General features: G+C 46.2%; 2 protein-coding genes across 3 annotated transcripts; both read right to left on the bottom strand.

Moving 5' to 3' along the window:
- Nucleotides 1-383: 383 nt before the first annotated feature.
- LOC115656916 lies at nt 384-5,182 on the bottom strand. 2 transcript variants are annotated; one of them, XM_030574195.1, is made up of 5 exons: nt 4,279-5,182; nt 4,111-4,176; nt 1,727-1,834; nt 1,447-1,593; nt 384-1,307 (listed from the first exon to the last, which is right to left on the bottom strand). In XM_030574195.1, exons 1-5 carry the CDS (start codon nt 4,376-4,378, stop codon nt 556-558), a joined length of 1,173 nt encoding a protein of 390 aa, XP_030430055.1. In that variant the 5' UTR covers nt 4,379-5,182; the 3' UTR covers nt 384-555. The 2 variants fall into 2 exon arrangements, with proteins under 2 accessions (XP_030430055.1, XP_030430095.1); XM_030574235.1 differs by lacking the exon at nt 1,447-1,593.
- A 351-nt stretch (nt 5,183-5,533) lies between these two features.
- Nucleotides 5,534-6,967, bottom strand: LOC115645305. The gene is made up of 2 exons (XM_030549745.1): nt 6,365-6,967; nt 5,534-6,229 (listed from the first exon to the last, which is right to left on the bottom strand). The coding sequence occupies exons 1-2, from the start codon at nt 6,644-6,646 to the stop codon at nt 5,534-5,536; spliced, it is 978 nt and encodes a 325-aa protein (XP_030405605.1). The 5' UTR covers nt 6,647-6,967.
- Between the last annotated feature and the right edge of the window lie 13,177 nt (nt 6,968-20,144).

The following is a 20,144-nucleotide window of genomic DNA, read 5'->3' as shown; positions in this document are numbered from 1 at the left end:
TGTATTCCTTGGTGTATGGCTTCAACAACCTGCTGAGCTGAATTTACTTGCTCAAGATTGACAAAACGAAATTCCTCACAATATACTGACCCCCCAAATCTAGGTAATTCATGTTGCCAACTTCTCACTCTTTCCATATACACCTCTGCATTTTCGGGGTTACTTGGGGGTTCCTCTATGGGATCATTAGAGGGATCTTCTACATCAGATGCTATTTGGGAGTCAAACTCTGAGAAGCCTCCATGAGGGTCATTGGAAGTAGAATGGGGCCTGTCTAGAGAGCCCTCTGGGGAATTTGCTAAACCAGAGTCTGATTCCATCTCCCCATTTTCAGAGAAGCCAGTCTGAGAGCCTCCAGTAGGAGGCATCTCTCTTTGTTTTTTTTTTCCTCATTACCTCTTTAGCCCTTTTTAAGATTTTTACAGCCACCCTGGCCTGAAACTTTTTGGCAGCCATCCGTTTATCCCTCAAGCGCTGTCCCCCCTTTTGTTTACACATAAGCTGATGTGTACTCTGGAGGGTGCCCCTTTTACCCAGGCCCCTTTCCACGACTAGTCATGCCTGCTCAGAGACACCCTTTTCAGCCCTCCTGTCTTTTAACATTGCTCTGAACAAAGCATCATATTTTTCCCAAGTCTTTCTAGAAGGCCGTTCTTTTAGACTCCCCGAGGATACAGCATCCATCACTTTTCTGATGGAAGCATCAAACTCTTCCCAAACACTAGAACTTGGGGGAGCTGTGGCGAGCTTATGGTTTTGGGAGAATGTTTTGTCAGTGCTCGGTGTTTTATTCACAACCCCTAGAGCGCATGCTCCGGGTTTGTGAACGTGGGCATTTTCTTTCACAGTTTTCTCAGGGCTTGCTGTGGCGGTGGCCGCTGAAGAACTGGAATTGTGTTTGTGTGGTTGCAACACCTTGGCATCGCAGAAGCTTCTAGTCCATGGTTTTTTATATGGAGCCCATACATCACATGCTCCAGGTTTGCGCACCTTCAGAACCCCTAGAGTGCGTGCTCTGGGTTTGTGAATGTGGGCATTTTCGCTCACAGTTTTCTCAGGGCTTGGTGTGGCTGTAGCCGCTGAGCAACTGGAGTTGTGTTTGTGTGGTTGCTTTTTACCAGAGTCTTTTGTTTTGTCCTTGGGTTTCACGTATATGAGGTCTGGGCTGCCCGGATGCTTCATCTGCACTTCAGTGCTGTTTTGCGTTGTTAAAGGTCTCAAAGCAGATTTTTGGTTCTTTGGTAGTTCTTCTGGAGGAGGTGTGCTTGTAGCGCTGACTACAGCATTTTCAGAAAGGTTGCCCATGCCTATGAGGGGAAAGAAACCATAACAGTTTACAAAAAAAACTGAATTTTACCATCTCTCTCTCTCTCACCCACACCTGTGTATTTACTTAATACACAAAACCTCATAGAACAACTAAACCAATAAGCAAAATATATTTACTGGGCTTCATCTGTCCATCAGTCACTGATGCTGGTAAATTTTCCTTTTCAGTTGTCTCCTCTCTTTTTCTTTTGAGTTTCTTTGGTGGTTCTGGAGGAGGTGTCCTTGTAGCGCTGACTACAGTATTTTCAGAAAGGTTGCCCATGCCTATGAGGGGAAAAAAAACACATGTTACAAAAAAAACCTGAACCTTACCATCTCTCTCTCACCCACACCTATGTATTTACTTAAAATACAAAACCTCATAGAACAACTAAACCAATAAGCCAAATATATTTACTAGGCTTCATCCGTCCATCAGTCACTGATGCTGGTGAATTTTCCTTTTCAGCTGTCTCCTCTCTTTTTCTTTTGAGTTTGTTTTCCCTCTGGTCATGTTTTGACAGTACTGTGGAGCAAACACATAAAACCATCTTGTAAAACTTAAATTATATATATTCATTCAGCAGGGTGTTTTTCTATTTAAAAATCATAGCTTTACAACAAAATAATCATTTCTGGCCCTACAATAAACATCTTATTTTGCAAAATAAAAACCAAAAACTGCTTTTTAAAAATCCATTATGCACAGTAAAAACCAAATACTTTTTAAAAAAACTTATGCCTTCACAAATCCCCCTTGCCCCCCCCATCCCAGCTTTATAACACACACACACCAAATCATGCTTGCAGCCACACACACACACACACTTTTCAAAAACCCACATGCCTTTTAAAAACCAGTTGCACCCCCTCCACACACTCCTCTGCATTTAAAAGCCCATGTGTTTGGGCCTTTCCCCCTCAAAGCCCATTTTTAAACACACACCACATTATGTACAGTAACAAAAAACCTGTTTAAAACAAACCAAATACTTTTGTAAAAAACCTATGCTTTCACAAATCCCCCCCCCCCCAATCCCAAATCAAGCTTGCAGCCACACACACACCAAATCATGCTTGCAGCCACACACACACTTTTCAAAAACCCACATGCCTTTTAAAAACCAGTTGCACCCCCCCACACACACACTCCTCTGCATTTAAAAGCCCATGTGTTTGGGCCTTTCCCCCTCAAAGCCCATTTTTAAACACACACCACATTATGTACAGTAACAAAAAACCTGTTTAAAACAAACCAAATACTTTTGTAAAAAACCTATGCTTTCACAAATCCCCCCCCCCCATCCCAAATCAAGCTTGCAGCCACACACTTTTCAAAAGCCCACATGCATTTAAAAACCAGTTGCACCCCACCCTACCCCTCTGCATTTAAAAGCCCATGAGTTTGGGCCTTTCCCCTCAAAGCCCATTTTAAACACACACCACATTATGTACAGTAACAAAAAAAAAACCTGTTTAAAACAAACCAAATACTTTTGTAAAAAACCTATGCCTTAACAAATCCCCCCCACCCCCCCCCCCATCCCAAATCAAGCTTGCAGCCACACACTTTTCAAAAGCCCACATGCATTTAAAAACCAGTTGCAGCCCACCCTACCCCTCTGCATTTAAAAGCCCATGAGTTTGGGCCTTTCCCCTCAAAGCCCATTTTAAACACACACCACATTATGTACAGTAACAAAAAAACCTGTTTAAAACAAACCAAATACTTTTGTAAAAAACCTATGCCTTCACAAATCCCCCCCACCCCCCCCCCATCCCAAATCAAGCTTGCAGCCACACACTTTTCAAAAGCCCACATGCATTTAAAAACCAGTTGCAGCCCACCCTACCCCTCTGCATTTAAAAGCCCATGAGTTTGGGCCTTTCCCCTCAAAGCCCATTTTAAACACACACCACATTATGTACAGTAACAAAAAAACCTGTTTAAAACAAACCAAATACTTTTGTAAAAAACCTATGCCTTCACAAATCCCCCCCACCCCCCCATCCCAAATCAAGCTTGCAGCCACACACTTTTCAAAAGCCCACATGCATTTAAAAACCAGTTGCAGCTCCCCTACCCCTCTGCATTTAAAAGCCCATGAGTTTGGGTCTTTTCCCCTCAAAGACCATTTTTAAACACACACCACATTATGTACAGTAACAAAAAAACCTGTTTAAAACAAACCAAATACTTTTGTAAAAAACCTATGCCTTCACAAATCCCCCCACCCACCCCCCCCATCCCAAATCAAGCTTGCAGCCACACACTTTTTCAAAAGCCCACATGCATTTTAAAAACCAGTTGCAGCCCACCCTACCCCCTCTGCATTTAAAAGCCCATGAGTTTGGGCCTTTCCCCCTCAAAGCCCATTTTAAACACACACCACATTATGTACAGTAACAAAAAAACCTGTTTAAAACAAACCAAATACTTTTGTAAAAAACCTATGCCTTCACAAATCCCCCCCACCCCCCCATCCCAAATCAAGCTTGCAGCCACACACTTTTTCAAAAGCCCACATGCATTTAAAAACCAGTTGCAGCCCACCCTACCCCTCTGCATTTAAAAGCCCATGAGTTTGGGCCTTTCCCCTCAAAGCCCATTTTAAACACACACCACATTATGTACAGTAACAAAAAAAAAACCTGTTTAAAACAAACCAAATACTTTTGTAAAAAACCTATGCCTTCACAAATCCACCCCACCCCACCCCCATCCCAAATCAAGCTTGCAGCCACACACTTTTCAAAAACCCCACATGCATTTTAAAAACCAGTTGTGTAAAAAAAAGTTACCTTTCACTATGGGATAAAGTGTTGCTGGAACATGATTGTTCTGGTTCCCCCCATGTGTGTGTGGGCCTTCAGGTTAAAAACAAGCAAACATGTTAGCATTACCACCAAATCCCTATACTTTTTTAAAATTAACAGTATTAAGCTAACTATAGTTAAAATGGTTTTTACCTTGGCCTGGTGGTAAAATGCAGTTTGAAGTTACTGGTTCCATGCTAAAACAGATCACACTGCAATAAGCATAGGCACCATTATTTACTAAAGACAGCATGGGCAAAAAGTGGCAGTAGTTTCAGAGTTAGAGACAGCAAGCTTACCTCTTTTTGCAGTCCAGCAGTTATGTAAAAAGATTTTCTGTTAAAAGGACAGACTGCAGCATACCTAAGGTTTTTATACCCTCTTAGCCCCATTGTTTCAACATAGTTGCTAACAGGTTAATTTAATCACCACAGCTCTCAAATAATAGATTCTGCAGAACACCCTTTTGTATCTCTGTTGTGGGAACCATGCTATATACACAATAGGGCTTCCTCCACCCCTGTAAGTTAAAATACATTTGTGGCTTTCTTACAGTGTTAAACAGTACCCCATTTCCAAGTGCAGGGTCCCCTTTTGCAAAATCAGTTAATGTCTTGGGGTTGTTTCTTTCATGCTTAAAGTTTGGGGGTGAGGTGTTTTTCTAGCAAGAATGACTCATAGCATTCCACCAACTCCTGGGTCTTTTAAACTGCCCAATAGTGCTCCACCTTTACCCCAGGGGTTACATTTAAACTGTCCAATAGCATTCCACCAACTCCTGGGTCTTTTAAACTGCCCAATAGTGCTTCACCATTACCCCTGGTTACATTTAAACTGTCCAATAGCGTTTCATATTAATCAGAACTCACCATCCAACTCACTAATCAATTGTAACCCTACAGGAACAAAGGTAAGTAATTGCAAACATTCTGGCTATTCAGTGAGGGTGGGGTGTGTGCTTAAACCTATTTATTTCAACAAGCAGGATAGCTCAGTGGCTTAAGTAATGGCTTGGTAAACCCAAGGTTGGGAGTTCAATCCCTGAGAGAGCCACTTAGGGACATGGGATGAAAAAAACCAATATTTGGTCCTGCTGGTAAAAGCAGCTCTCCATAACAACTGTATTATACTCAAACATGTCTGAACTATCCTGTTTGTTTGTTTTTTAGGATTTTTTCCCCTCCCACAACATGCATTTCAGCTTTTTGCTATAAATGAATGTCTTTTACACACACACACACACACACACAAACACAAAAACTAATTCTCACAAAACTATTTATTTATTTTAAAAGACATACAACTCCTTAAAACAAACCAAGATGCTTTATTAAAACTTAAGGGCCAAAAGCCTTCTAACAAAACACAGATAGTCACAAACCCACCCACCCCCCTTTTTTTTTTTAATTTACAGCTGCCAAGTTTTATATCGCATGTTTGCACCCTCACCATTCTCTAACTTAATCCTTTTAGATTTCTTACAAATATTCTTTTTCTTAAGCAGGGTTCTGTAACTTCTTGTGCGAACTAGACGGTCAATATAACGTTGTAAGCAGGCATCTTCCGGCTTGGTCATTTTCTTTAAAACACGGTCAGGGTCTCCACTGAATTGCACAGCATTTATCAAAGTCACCCCTTGTGCTAAATGTTCTTGGGTTAGGCACAGACATTGCATAGCATAACCTATGGCAATAACAGTGTTTAGTAAGCTTTCCAAACACAGCTCAGCACACAGGGCCCGGAGCTTGCAGTTTATATCCACTGAAGTCCAAGTCACACAGTCATGGTGCCGTTGGGCTGGCGCATCAATGACACAGCCCTCACAATCTTCAAAAAGCTTTTCCCTAAGGCAGTGTTTAAGGACAGCATAAACAGCAACGCGTACAATAATCCGCATAACTTTTTTACGCTCACGACGTGGCACTGGCTCGGACAGTTCTATGCCTAGCCTCCTCCTAAACTCTTCAAACCCATCATCCTCGGAGCCCTCTTCAACAATTTGTATTGGTGTTGAGCAAAAACATGGTGGGCCCGGTTCATCTTCACTGCTTGATGCAACGCTGTCCAGGGGCTCTGGGTCCTCTAGAAAGGCATCGTCGAGCTCCTGAAAGATTTTCACAAAAAGAAACAGAGTAAGTACCCCAGCTGCTGGGTTTTTTTTTTAATTTACGCAAACCCCTGGTTCCTAGCTTCATTACCCACCCCCTCCTCTACCGCCATTTCTTAATCGTTCATTTACCTGAGTGCCATCTTTTCCATTTGCCTTGTCCACCGGTGACTCTCCCAAGCGGCGATCTGAGGGGGTGGACAAAGAGAGGTCATCAGGCTCTTTGGGATGTCTCACAAGAGTTTCGGGGTCGGATTCCGGCGTATCCAACAACGGCTGGGCCAAAGGGCTCCCCGCAGTCACAACCTCCTCCTCAGAACTGTCGCTGATGTAACGTTTTCTCCGTGGACGGTCAAAGACTCTCGGGGGTAAAACAAAGTCCGAAGCTCTAACGGGGGTGGTAAAGGAGTCCATGTTTTCCTCTGAGCAGCCTTTCCACGCTTTCTAAAACACGTGTCCTTGGTAAGAAAAATGGCCTCCTCTGTTCGGCGCTGGTACTTATGGGGTATTGGTGCTGCACTCGGGTTGGCGGAGGGCCTTGGGAGGAGTTCTTAGAGGGGTCACCCCGGTTGGTCAAAATCTCCTCTCGGGGTGGTCCTTTCGGGAGGAAACCCCTCCTGATTGGTAGAGGGTGGTGGGAGGAGTTCTTAGAGGGGTCACATGACCCTCTTCTAGACGGGGTCATCCACCCCCGGAAGTCGCCCTGATTGGTCAAATCTCCTCTCGGGGTGGTCCTTTCGGGAGGAACCCCTCCTGATTGGTAGAGGGTGGTGGGAGGAGTTCTTAGAGGGGTCACATGACCCACTTCTAGATAGGTCACCCGCCCCCGGAAGTTGCCCTGATTGGTCAAATCTCCTTTTGGGGTGGTCCTTTTGGGAGGAAACCCCTCCTGATTGGTAGAGGGTGGTGGGAGGAGTTCTTAGAGGGGTCACATGACCCACTTTGCTTCCGGTCATGTGGCCATCTTGACCCCGGAAGTAATACCCCCATAGGGTGGGACTTCCGGTGACAGGTGGGAGGGACTAGAGGGGTCAAGGGGCGGGGTTAGGGGCGGGGTTAGGGTTTGATTGATGGTAGGGCCCTTATACTACTCCCGTGCATTAACACTCTTGTGTTTTTTTGTGCTTAATGTAGAATGAGTGCCTTAGAGTGGTGCAATTAAGAAAGCTGATTTTGGGCTTAAGCTTTAGATGCTTTAAAACACAAATAAAACATTGGATTTGAATTACTGTTGCTGGAATGAGAATCTTAAAAAAAATTCTGAATAGTTGCTATTTATTTTCCTGATTTCCAAACAAATACTCCCCTCAACCCCCCGTTGTATTTGAAATTAATGGCACATCAGTGCTCTCCCAAAATTGCCTTGGAAAACATCACCGCATTCGCAAATTCCAACTTTGGAAAATCTAGAAATCTAGCCAATAGTCCTATCTAAGAGGGAAACTGTTATGGTGAGGAAGCACTGTTTCCCACCAGCTATTTTAGAACTCAGTCAGTATTTCTCATGCTTTTTTGCATCCTGGAGACAGTCACAGTCTTAAGGTATGTCTACGCTGGCAGAGTTATATCGATGGCAGTTACAGTGCCGCTCGGAGAATGCTGAAGGGAATCCGCTGTTGTGTGTTCACACCTCTTGGAGGCCAATCACAGCACTTTAATCAACCAGGGTATCTACATTGGCACCGTAGCCCCAGCGCAGAAAGCTGTACGCCTCTCATCGGGGTGTTATTTTTACAGTGCTGCAACTGTGCAGTTTCTGTGCACTAAGTGGCTTGGCAGTGTGTACACCTTTGGAGAAACTTGACAGTGTAGACAAGGCCTTAGATCCTTTGTGCCACTCTGTACCTCAGCGCAGCACCTTGGAATGCCCACATTCATCATTGTCATATACGTCTGATATGCTTTGTACAACATATATCTTGTGAGGTGTCATTGTAAAAGTCTTGATCCATTGAACATTAATATCCTGTAGCACTGTAAGTGCTATCATGGTACATGGAGTTATGACATATTGCTATATGTGTCACTGAAATATGTTGTGAGGTTGGGAACAATCAGCCTTTCAGGTACAACAAGGGAGTAGCTATGGATAGCCAGACAGTGTTAATGGTTCATCAACACCTATCAAAGAAAGCATCCACTATCATAGAGCACATATACCATGGAGACTGCTTGACCAATGGGAACTGCCTGGTCTCCACAGCACAGCAAAAGATTTTTCCAGCAAGCTAGAAGAAACTATAAAAGAGGGAAAGTGACATCATCAGTTGGCCTCTCTCCATCCCCCCTCCCTCCGACTCAACACCTGGAAGAAACATCTGGAGGACAAAGTCTTTGGACTAGGGAGGGTGGTCCAAGGGTGCAAGGCAGTTCCAGACTGTGAATTGAGGATCTGTGACCTGTTTTTACCATGCGTTGGGTGAGGCCCTGCTTGATTCAAATCCTGTTTAGTTTATAGAATTCAGAAGGAATATTTATTTTTGTTTTTAATTAATCAATTTTGATCTCTAAGCTTGCTACTTATAATCACTTAAAATCTGTCTTCCTGTAGTTAATAAATCTGTTTTATATTTCACCTAAAACAGTGTGTTTTGGTTAAAGTGCTTGGGAAATCTCAGCTCAGTTTACAAAGACTAGTGTGTGTCCTCTCCATATAGAGGAAGGGGAGGACTGGGTAATGAACTTACACTGGCCCAGACAGTCGGGATCTAGGGTACCAAGCTAGGGGAGAATTGGCTGGAGCCTCTCGGTTGATAATTCTTGAGTGTTTGGAGGTCATTCATGTAACTCAGTTGGGTATGTCCCTGCCTGTGGATGTCTGTATAAGTGCAGTACCTGCCAGAGGTTTGTGGCTTGACATAGCATCAGTGTGAGAGGGATACTCCAGGCTGGTGGGGAAGAGGTTTCAGCAATCCCACAGTCCCAGTTGCACCCTGGGGACCCCATTAGACCCATGCGATCCTTTGGTATTTTCCAGCCTATGTTGCTAGACCCTTGCTATTTCCTGTTCCAGTGAGAGCCTAAGTAGTAGCCACAGGGAGGTCATCCCTAGCATTTGCTATCTAGTTGTGCCTTGAGCACGCAAGCTCAGAACTTCCTAGGTAGCAGTGTGTTGAAGCTGCATATACACACTGCCTATGTCCTCTGATAATATTGTATATTCCCTGAGGATAATAAAAGGCAGTGCATCCCCAATCACCACTCTGTTCCTTCCACTAAATACAAAATCTGTTATAAGATTGAAGTACTATAGAGAGGAAGCAGGCTGGGTAGTGTCCATCCATACTGGCAATCATCTTGAAGAACCATGGTTACTATGGTAAGTAACCGTTCTTTCTTCTCCAAGCATTGCCTGTACGGATCCCCACAGCAGCCCCCAGACCTAAGGGAGTTGGCTCAAAAGAGGAAACCCTGCTAGCTCACATAGGAAGTGGATGAGAGCTTTGGCCTGCTACCAAAGGTAGCTGATTGCCTTTTTCCTGGCTGGAAAAAAGGTTGATGTCTGATCTCCTGACTGAGCAAAATGTCTTTGCCATAAATCAGGCATGAAAGAATAGAGAGAGCAGTATGATTCTTCAGTGATTTGCCTGTTGTTTTAAGTTTCCCTAAAATGTAAAGAGTTCCAAACATGTTGAATTACAACTGCCCAGTTATAGTATTTCCAGGTGAAGAGGCTAATGTGAATTCTTGTTTTCTGTCTTTGAAGCATCAGATGATTTTTGGTACTATCTATGCCATATAAATTTGCTTAATGCTTCAGCTACTCTTGGTTTATCCTAAGTAGGTAGGACTGGCAAGATATTTCGGAAGGGCAGAATTTGGGGCAGGATGTTCATTTTGAATCAAGCTGATTCAACCAAAGACTATGCTCCACCTATGTCCAACTTATACACTCAAATAAGGGCTTAAGCTTGCCCTGCATGGGGATGAATTTCACCCAAAGCGAATAAAGTTATTAAATAGTCACATCTAGTGATGAACAAAAGTCCAGTCAACAAACATCTCACGGTACCAGTGTTGTTTACTATACTTCAGTACTCTAATAGTGGTTCCCAACTAATTCAACACGGATAAAATCATGTAGCAAGCTACCATATAGCTTGCTTTCACCTCCCTTTCTATACCAATATTATGTTTCTGGGAGAGGGAGATTTTCAAGCAATATGAAGTTTGCTTGTTGTGTTGAATCTCAAATAAAATTAATCACAACAAATTCAGAATGTCATATATGTCAGAATCTTCACCTTGACTGGGTTAGTCATTAATCAGCAAGACACTGTTTCCTCAAAGTACTTATTTTATGCAAGTAGTTACATGGACATCAGTTAAACATGTGAGTAAACCCACTGAAGTCAATTAGATAACTTGCGTGCTTAAAGTCAAGCACTTGTCTTGGTGACTTTGGCCTAAGGTGAGGTGTGTCCTTGAGTGAGCATGGAAATATCAGTTTAGAAGTTTTAGACAGGCGTAAGGATCCAGATCCAGGAATATCAGAACCATGAGAAAAGAAATGGCTGTAAGAGAACTGTCTGTATAAAGGTTATTGTGAGGGGGTCTACTAGGCCCCTTTGATGCCCCCTCTTGGAGACCTCACAATCCTACCTCACCCTGCCCCAGGAAAGGAGCAGTGAAGGTGGATCCTCTAGGCCTGCCTAGAGAGGCGTAGAGAAGCAGCCAATCACAGCGCAGCAGGCCCAGTTTAAAAGAGCTGCAGGGGCTGAATAGGGCAGTTCCTGAGTGGGATTAGAAGGGGGTAAGGTTGTGAAACTCTCCAGGTGAAGAGGCCTGGGAGAGACCCTGCTCAGGCATGGAACAGACTGAGAACCCTGAAGGGGCTATGTGGGAAGTGGCCCTGGGAATAGCAGTGGATTATTAAAGGAAGCAGCACATGGCTGCTATTTGTAGGGTCCCTGGGTTGGGACCTGGAGTAGTAGGCTAGCCTGGGTCCTGCCCCTGGGGAATTGGCCTAAGCCTGAAGAAAGGGACAAGTTTCATGCAGAAGTCCAAGCACAGGGCTGGAGTTTAAAGAGCTCTAGAATGTGGCTGAAGATGGTCAACTATTTTGATTAACTTTGTTACGCCCTGGAAGGGGAGTGAATGTGAGAGGTGACTTGGCTGGAGAACTGGGTCTGTGAGAACTGCTGAGGACAAAGATTCTCCTGGGAGAAAGTCTTGGGGGCAGTGCTCTTGAACAGGGCAGGGACAAACTTAAAACTAGCCCAGAAGGGGCAGAGAACTGAGCCCAGCGACAGGGCTGCAGATACCAACCAGGGCACAGTGAGAGGCCCAGTTGAACCTTTTACCCCAGAAGGGGTTTGTTCTTTCATGTTAACTGCATGACTTAGCCAGAAGGCTGAGCCACTGAAGACTCATCTGGTCAGGGCACCAGCTGACAGGGGGCACCACAAACAGAGAGAGAGAGAGAGACAGTGTGCAGGTTCACACCCAGCAGACAGGAGGTGCTCATGAGGGGAGTGTACCCTGTCACAGTTATTAATTACATATTTTACACATTCCCCTTAACTATATGGAAACTAGTTGATTCTCAGAACAATCAAGGGTTAGATTATCATAGAATTAGTACCAGAGTTGTTCCCTGTTAAGTGACTGAAACTAAACTAATACCACAGACCTAGTAAGAGAGAATGACTACAGTGTTTACATGTTTTTCCATTTAACAAATAGCATTGCCATTTAAGTTACGTAACAGCAGTAAATTAATGCAAAAAAGTTCCCTAACATTTTTTTGAGCTAAGTTTTTTTTCTCCCACTCTTGAATCTCTGCAAATTTCATGGCTTTTAAACAAAGACTTGGATTCTTTAGAACCTTTTCAAAGTTGTTGGTTATGAGGTATGCACCTAATACCCTTAGCTGCGTAGTTTCCTTGCTGAATTGAATGAAGTTCTCTGTCTCGGTAAAAGGGGAGAATAATCCTGGAGATACAATAGTATTTCCTGGTTTGAATCAGTGAGCATCGTGTTTCATGCACTACAGAATGGAACTCCTGCTTTTAAAGTAATGTGGACACATAAGTACAGGTTAGGGTGACCAGAGAGCAAGTGTGAAAAATCAGGACAGTAGGTGGGGACTAATAGGAGCCTATATAAGAAAAAGCCCCAAATATCAGGACTGTCCCTATAAAATCAGGACATCTGGCCACCCTAGTACAGGTCGGGGTGAAGGTCAACACATATAGCCATGTTTTTGTCCACGCAGCCCCCTATGCACATTATAACTTCTCTGAGCTCATTTGCAATCCTGTTCACACTTCAATCCTTCTTAAAGACCTATTTCTGCCATGCTGCCTATGGTGAAGCACACTGACTTATATGTAAGGGATTGATTCTCATTTACATTGGTCCTTTGACACCACTCTGGCAGTGTAAGGGAGCTTTAGAGTGAGTGTAATTAAAGTGAACGCCCACTTTAATAAATGAGGATCAGACCCAAAGTTACGGTTGCCAGGCATCCAGTTTTTGACCAGAACGACCAATCAAAAAGGGACCTTGGAGGCTCCCAGTCAGCACTGTCAACTGGGACGTTAAAAGTCTGGCCAACGGCACAGTGTGGGACTGGGGCTAAGGCAGGCTTCCTACCTGACCTAGTTCCATGTGGGTCCCAGGTCCCTGAAGCCCCTAGATGCATGGGCAGCCAGGGAGGCTCTGCACACTCCCTGCACCCTGAGCACCAGCTCTGCAGCTCCCATTGGCTGGGAACTGCAACCAATGAGAGCTTCAGGGATGGTGTCTGAGGGCGCGAGGCAGCATGCGGAGCCTCCCTGGTGCTGCACATGCATCTAGGGGCTGCAGGGACCTGGCAGCAACTTTCCGGGAGTCATGGTAAGCACTTCTGGGACTCCATACCCCAACCCCACTCCTGCACCCTAACCCCTTGCCCCAGCCTGGAGTCCCCTCCCACACCCCAAGTCCCTCATCCTTAGCCCCACCCCAGAGCCCAAACTCCCAGCTGAAGCCCTCACCCTCCTACACTCCAACCTCCTTCCCCAGCCCAGAGTCTCCTCCCGCACCTAAACTCCCTCCTGGAGTCCGCACCCCCCCCAAACATCCTGCCCCAACCCCCTCCTGCACCCAAAATCCCTCATCCCTGGCCACACCCCAGGGCTTGCACCCCCAGCTGGAGTCCTCACCCCACACTCCAACCCCCTTCCCTCATCCTGGTGAAAGTGAGTGAGGGTGGGGGAGAGCGAACGATGGAGGGAGAGGGGATGTAGCGAGCGAGGGTGGGGCCTCAGGGAAGGGGCGGGGCAGGGATGTTCAGTTTAGTGCAATTAGAAAGTTGGTAACCTGACCCACAGTGCATATAATTTGCCTATTTTTCCCATTCTCTCTGGCCTACTTGTATATCGGTCCTTAACTTTTGAGCTCTTTGGATCAGGCACTGTCCACCTTGAGTGTTTGGAAAGCACTTAGCACATAGGGCGTGCTGCCATATAACAATTAAAATGCAGCAGCGTGGGGCCCTAAAAAGACACCACAGTCAAGGTACAGCAGACTACACTTCCTCTGACAAAAAGAGCATACTAAGAAGCAGCAGCCAATGTGGCTCCTCAAAGGGCTATGCAGATCTGAGGATAAAAATGACATACTGAAATGGGAAAACACAGAAACAAGGAAATGAGTCAATTACAGTTTGTATGGAAGAGGTAAAGGTGGAGGAAAAAAGCAGAAGAAATTTCCAAAAGGGTACAAGGGCTAAGGGGATTTATAAGTATATCAGGGCAAGATGTACTAGAGAAAGCACATGCCCAAATCTGAGGTGCTCCAGACTGGTAGAAAGTGACCCAGAGGGCAACTTTACTTGGGGTAGCTCAGTAACTGGGCTGGACACTTTTAAGAGACCCTTGGGTTGGCACCCAGTGGAGTGGGTGGGTCCTGGTCCCCCTAGGCTCCCTTGCAGTGATAAGCTCTGGGGAAGCAATCTGAGCGTGTAGGGGGTGATTGAGGTAGCAGCTGGGGCCTCCCGGCATGATTTACATGGCAGAAACTGTAAGGCCACAAGATGACCACTATGCAAGCTGCTCTCCAGGCTTTCGTGCTACAATACTATCAGGAAATAATGAACCCCCTTGAATATAGCTAATAATAACAGCAGGCAAAGAAATACATTTTTCATAGTGTGTCTGTATATCTTCTATAAAAATCAAGCGGTCCAGAAAATGTGTGTCCTAAATTGCTAATTGAATAGAAGAATTGAGAGCAGTTACTTTTTAATAGTCCTGGAAATCTGGAGAGGCACCAAAGGGTTTGGGGAGGAAGAGAGGAAATGTGGTACAGATAGTCCATAAAAGGAAAGAACAGTGATCCTGGTAATTGTTGTCCAGTAAATCCAACTTTATACCCAGGTACAATCATGGGAAGAACAGGAAGGGAAATAAATCTGTAAGCATCTAGAGGGTAAAAGATGAGTGATCATTAAGCAGCAGGGGTTTATAAAGAACAAATCATACCAGAAAAAGCTTGATAGACTTTTCCATCAATTTACAAAGTTAGTAGATGACGGGAACCCAGTTGATGTAATATACCAACATGTTAATAGAGCACTGGATACAGTTTCTTTCAAAAGCTTCCTTTAAACATTAATTCCGATTGGCTTGGGCATGAGCACTGTCATATGGACTAAAAACCAGAGGATGGGATAATTATGAATAGCAATCTGTCAGACTAGGGAAGTCATAGGGATAAGCCTTAGATGCAAACTGAGGCCTGGTCTATGCTGAGGGGGCGGGGGGGGAAATCGACTAAGTTACACAACTTCAGCTACCGTCCGCTGGTCATGCGGATTTGGTGGCGTTTCTGTGGGTGATCTGCCGGTCCTGCGCCTTAGGTGTACCCACCGCCGAATTGCCACCGAAGCCGCGGGACCGGCAGACCTCCCACAGGCATGCTGCTGAAGCCTGCCTGACTGCTGCTCTCACAGCGACCGGCACGCCGTCTCCCGCTGCGCTGGTGCCTGGAGCCGCCCCTGTGAAGGAAAGAATGAGCATAAGATGATGCATGGTGGATCCCAAATCTCTCAGGCCCCTTTGGGATTCACTTCCCATTTTGATAAAGGGATTGTTTTAAGAGGAACCTCAATAAGGCCAACTGGAACAGCTTGGCTTTATTGCCTTCTGCTGACTCTGGGAGGTGAATGCTGCCAGTGGGAGGGCTTGAACTGTATGGCTTCATGAGGAGCTAGTGAGAGGATATTCTATTCCAAATCTGTCCCTCTGCCCAGTGTGTTTGTGCTAAGTACTGTGGTTTGATGGCTCCACAATGGATGGCTTCCTTGTAGGTGGAGTTGGCGTTGGGTTTTGCACAGCCCTGCAGTAACAGAGACATGTTGTGCCCAGGACACATTCTGGTAAACCACAAAGCATATTTGAGTGAAGAGGTTAGCTAGGGCGGGGGGATTGTTGATGCTTGACAGTTGTGGTTTGGGGTTTTCCAGCGAGAAGGTGGGGCTGGACCAGGGGAGCCAGAGAGGATTTCAGCAGAGGCTGGAAAAAGGCATTTGTCACTGGGGTGTGTTAAAAAGGATTTTGCAGCAGCGGGGGGAGGGTGGTGGTTTCAGGAGCTTGTTATTGAGAGGGCAGGGGGAAGTTTGGAAGTATCGAGGCAGGGTGAATGTCACTAGGGCTAAGGAGACCGAGTCCAAGTTCATCTCAAGATGCAGGGTCACAGCAAGTCAGCAGAGGGGGAAGGCTGTAGGTACTGAGAGCAGGGTCCCTAAACTCATGAGGCCCTGTGCAGCCACCCACACTGGATACATGCCCAAAAACAACTGTGGATGCAGGATAGCTGAGCTAGGATTAACCACCATTCAGAATGCCCACTGAATCCCTTTCATAATGGCACTTTGGGGCTCAGTAGATCCAAATATCTCCCTTGGTGGGGAGGTAAGAAAGCCAGAGGAGGATTCACTCAAGCTTCAGGGCTTTAGTCTTCTGGCTCTGAGCTCGGCTCTGTGCAGAAGGGAGAGGGGGCTGTGAGCTGTCAGGGTGCTGGTGATGGCTTACTGATTCTGCATTGGCCCAGCCCTAGGGTGAGTTACAGCAACCCTGGGGCTGCTCTGATTTCTGTTACTTGCATCTGGCCCAAAGGGACTGTATGTAAGTGGAGGACTGGTGCAGTGGAATGTAGCTTTGCCATGCCACAGCCCTGACACCCTGCCCTTTTCATCCACTAGCACAGACGTGGGCAAACTACAGCCCGCGGGCCACATCCAGCCTGTGCGACCGTCCTGCCTGGCCCCTCAGCTCCTGGCCGGGGGGCCATCAGGGGACAGGGGTGTGGCTAGGGGACAGGGCAGTCAGGGGACAGGGAGCAGGGGGGGTCGGATGGGTTGGAGGTTCTGAGGGGGGCAGTCAGGGGGTAGGAAGTGGGAGGGAGTGGATAGGGGGCAGGGGCCAGGCTGTTTGGGGAGGCACAGCCTTCCCTACCCGGCCCTCCATACAGTTGCACAACCCCGATGTGGCCCTCGGGCCAAAAAGTTTGCCCACCCCTGCCCTAGCATGCTCCCTATAGCACGGTGGTGAGGCTGGCTGGCACAGGAGCTAGCTCTGTTGGCTTTACACCAGAGGGGAGAGCCCTTCTGCCGGGGAAATTCGGCACTGGCCAGAAATTGTTGTTGTGACCAGAATCCAATCCCTGTGCATCTCCTCAATGGCACAAATAGGCCCCACTATAACAGAATCTGGCCCTAAAACTGTCTTTCAAGAACGCACCCTCATTAAGACGCTAAACCACTGTCGTTTGATGCCATATCTTGTAACAGGACATTCAAGAGTTGATTGTGGTTGTTTTCTGCATTGGCTCCATTGCATTCCTGGGAAAAGGACACAGCAATTAAAGTATGAATCTCATTATAGCTCAGAAAGTGTTTGGCTTTCTGAGAACCCAATTATCACAAATGTTAAGTAACTACCACAGTCAGCAGTGTGGCTTGTTTTGGGGAGGTTGGAGTGATTTTCCTTAAACCTACAATTAGATGTTAATTCAAATTTTACAAAAGTAGTTGCAAAATTGGAGAGGGTGCAGAAAAGAGCCACAAAAGTTATTTGAGGGCTGGAGAATTTTGCCTTACTGTGACAGATGCAGGGTACTTCTACACTGCGATCAAAGACCTGCAGCCCAGCCCCAGCTGTCCTGGGCCAGGTGACTGGGGCTAACGGGGCTCGGGCTGCAGAATTGTAGGGTAGGCATTTGGACTCAGGATCTAGCAGGCTGTGATGGGGAGGGTTCCAGAACCCAGGATCCAGCTCATCCCAAATGTCTACAGTGCAGTTTTATAGCCCTGCAGCTTGAGTCCTGCGAGTCCAAGTGAGATGATCCAGGCAAGCCACAGATCTTTTATTGCAGTGTAGACATCCTTAAAGACCTTGATCTGTTTAGCTTATTAAAAAGAAAACTGAGAGGTGACTTAATTTGTAAGAACCTTCCCAGGGAGAAATACTACGTACTAAAGGGCTCTTTAATCTAGCCGAGAAAGTCAGAACAAGAACCAGTGGCTGGAAGCGGAGGCCAGACAATTCAAATGAGAAATTATACACAATTTTTTAAGTGAGGGTGATTAACATTGGAACAAACAACCAAGAGAAGTAGTGGATTCTCCATGTCTTTGAATCTGGCCTGGGATGCCTTTCTGGAAGATATGCTTTAGCCAAATACGTGTGAAATGTAATGGCCTGTGATGTGATCAGGCCAGATGATCTAACTGTCCCTTCAGAACTGGAATTCTATGACTCTCCATAAATCAAAAATGGCCAGCACTTGAGGTTAAAAACATCTGCTGAGTTCATTCAAAGCATTTCTGCCCTGTGCAAATTGATTGATGTTTTCCCCTTCGATCCAAAAATAAAGATTTTGTTGATTCTGCAAATTGTCAGAAGGAGTTGTCACATGACCCTGCTGCCATGTCAAGCTAAAAGAGAGAGTCTAGGCTGCACATGCGGTTATGCTACTTTGGATCTATCATAGTGGGAGGGAATGTCAGTTAGCGGTTGAAGCAGGCACCTGGAATTAGGGCTGCCAGGTGTCCAGTTTTCAACTGGAATGCCTGGTCAAAAAGGGACTCTGGCAGCGCTGGTCAGCACCACCAACCAGCCCATTAAAAGTCCGGTCGACAATGCTGCAGATTTAAGGCAGGCTAGTCCCTACCTGTCCTGTCTCCGTGCAGCACCTTGAAAGTGGCCAGCAGTAGGTCTGGCTCCTAGGTGGGGAGGCCAGGGGGCTACACGTGCTCCCCGGCCCCGACACTGGCTCTGAACTCCCATTGGCCAGGAGCTGTGCGACAGGGGCTTGGCCTGCAGGCAAGAGCAGTGTGCAGAGCCTCCTGGCCTCCCTGCCTCGGAGCCAGACCTGCTGCTGGCCGCTTCTGGGGTGCAGCATGTTGCCAGGACAGGCAGGGAGCCTGCCTTAGCCCCGCTGCGCTGCTGACTGGGAACCATCCGAGATAAGCCTATGCTCCAACCCCCTGCCCTGGGCCCCAACAACCCAGAACCCTCTCTTACACCCCAAACCCCTCATCACCAGCCCCACCCCAGAGTCTGCACCCCCAGCTGAAGCCCTCACCCCCACTGCACTCTAACCCCCTGTCCCAGTCCAGAGCCCCCTCCCACACTCTAAACCCCTCGGCCCCACCCCAGAGCATGCATCCCCAGCCCAGAGCCCATACCCCCTGCCACACCCCAACCTCCTGTCTCAACCCACAGTTCCCTCCTGCACTCTGAATCCTTCAGCCCCACCACTATCCTGGATCCCTGTCCTGCACCCCAAACCCCTCATCCACGGCCTCCACTCAAGAGCCCACACCCACCCTACACTCCAACTCCCTGCCGCAGCCCAGAGCCCCCTCCCGCACCCTGATTTCTGGCCATACCCTGGAACCCGCACACCCAATTAGAGCCCTCACCCCCTCCTGCACCCCAACCCCCTGTCCCAGCCCAGTGAAAATGAGTGAGGACTGGAGAAAACAAGCCACCATGGGAGGGGGAATGTAGTGAGTGCGGGGTGGGGCCAGGGGAAGGGGAAGGGCCTTGGGGAAGGGGCGGGGCTAGGGTGTTCAGTTTTGTACAATTAGAAAGTTGGCAACCCTACCTGGGAACAAGGACTCCTGGGTTTGTTTCCCAGCTAGGCCTCTGGCCCACTCTATGACTGTGCATAAATCACTTTTTGCCTCATTTTCCTCAGATGTAAATGGGTAGTAAAATAGTAACCTAATACATAGTGGTGCTGGGAGCCTTAATTAAGGTTAGTAAAGAACTGATTTCCTAGGATGAAAGGTGCTATTTAGGTGCAAAATATTATAAAAAAACCTCGTAACAAAATACACCATACTATGCACTTATGTAACTATTTAGCACTTATATAACATTTTACATCTTTAAAGCATTAACTAATTTTATGCACTCAAGCAATTAACCAGCCTAAACTCAAAAACATCTGACGTGACTGATCCTGGTGCTTTTGACTGATTTAGATTTACAGAATTCTCCATGAGAACTGCACAAGATGGGTTGTGAAATTAAGTTTTCATGAAAAAACAAAAATAAACATGAATGCATTAAAAGAAAATCACATGGTGCAGCCCAGCCAAAGGAGTGAACGGATGGAAGCAATGCACTACATTTTAGCAATACAAAGGACCGACTATACCAAAATAGGGACTGCAGCGATAAAGTATATTTACATACCCTTTCTTGACCTGTCTCTTTACGAATAGTGAAACTTGTTAAGGAATTATCATCTTCTCACTTAATGCAAATTAAAACACAAACTACACTCAAGCACCATCTTGATATTAAAAAAAAATAATCATAGCTCTAGCACTTAAAAGCAACATAGTTTAAGTTTTAATTCCACGTTTCAACTGAGCTGCTTGGCTTGTTTCAATCAGGGTGGTATGTATTTA

Source organism: Gopherus evgoodei, chromosome 1, assembly GCF_007399415.2.
Source record: "Gopherus evgoodei ecotype Sinaloan lineage chromosome 1, rGopEvg1_v1.p, whole genome shotgun sequence".
NCBI classification, from domain to species: Eukaryota; Metazoa; Chordata; order Testudines; family Testudinidae; genus Gopherus; species Gopherus evgoodei.
The sequence above is the reverse complement of the archived record's forward strand: the minus strand, read 5'-3'. Positions and strand labels throughout refer to the sequence as shown.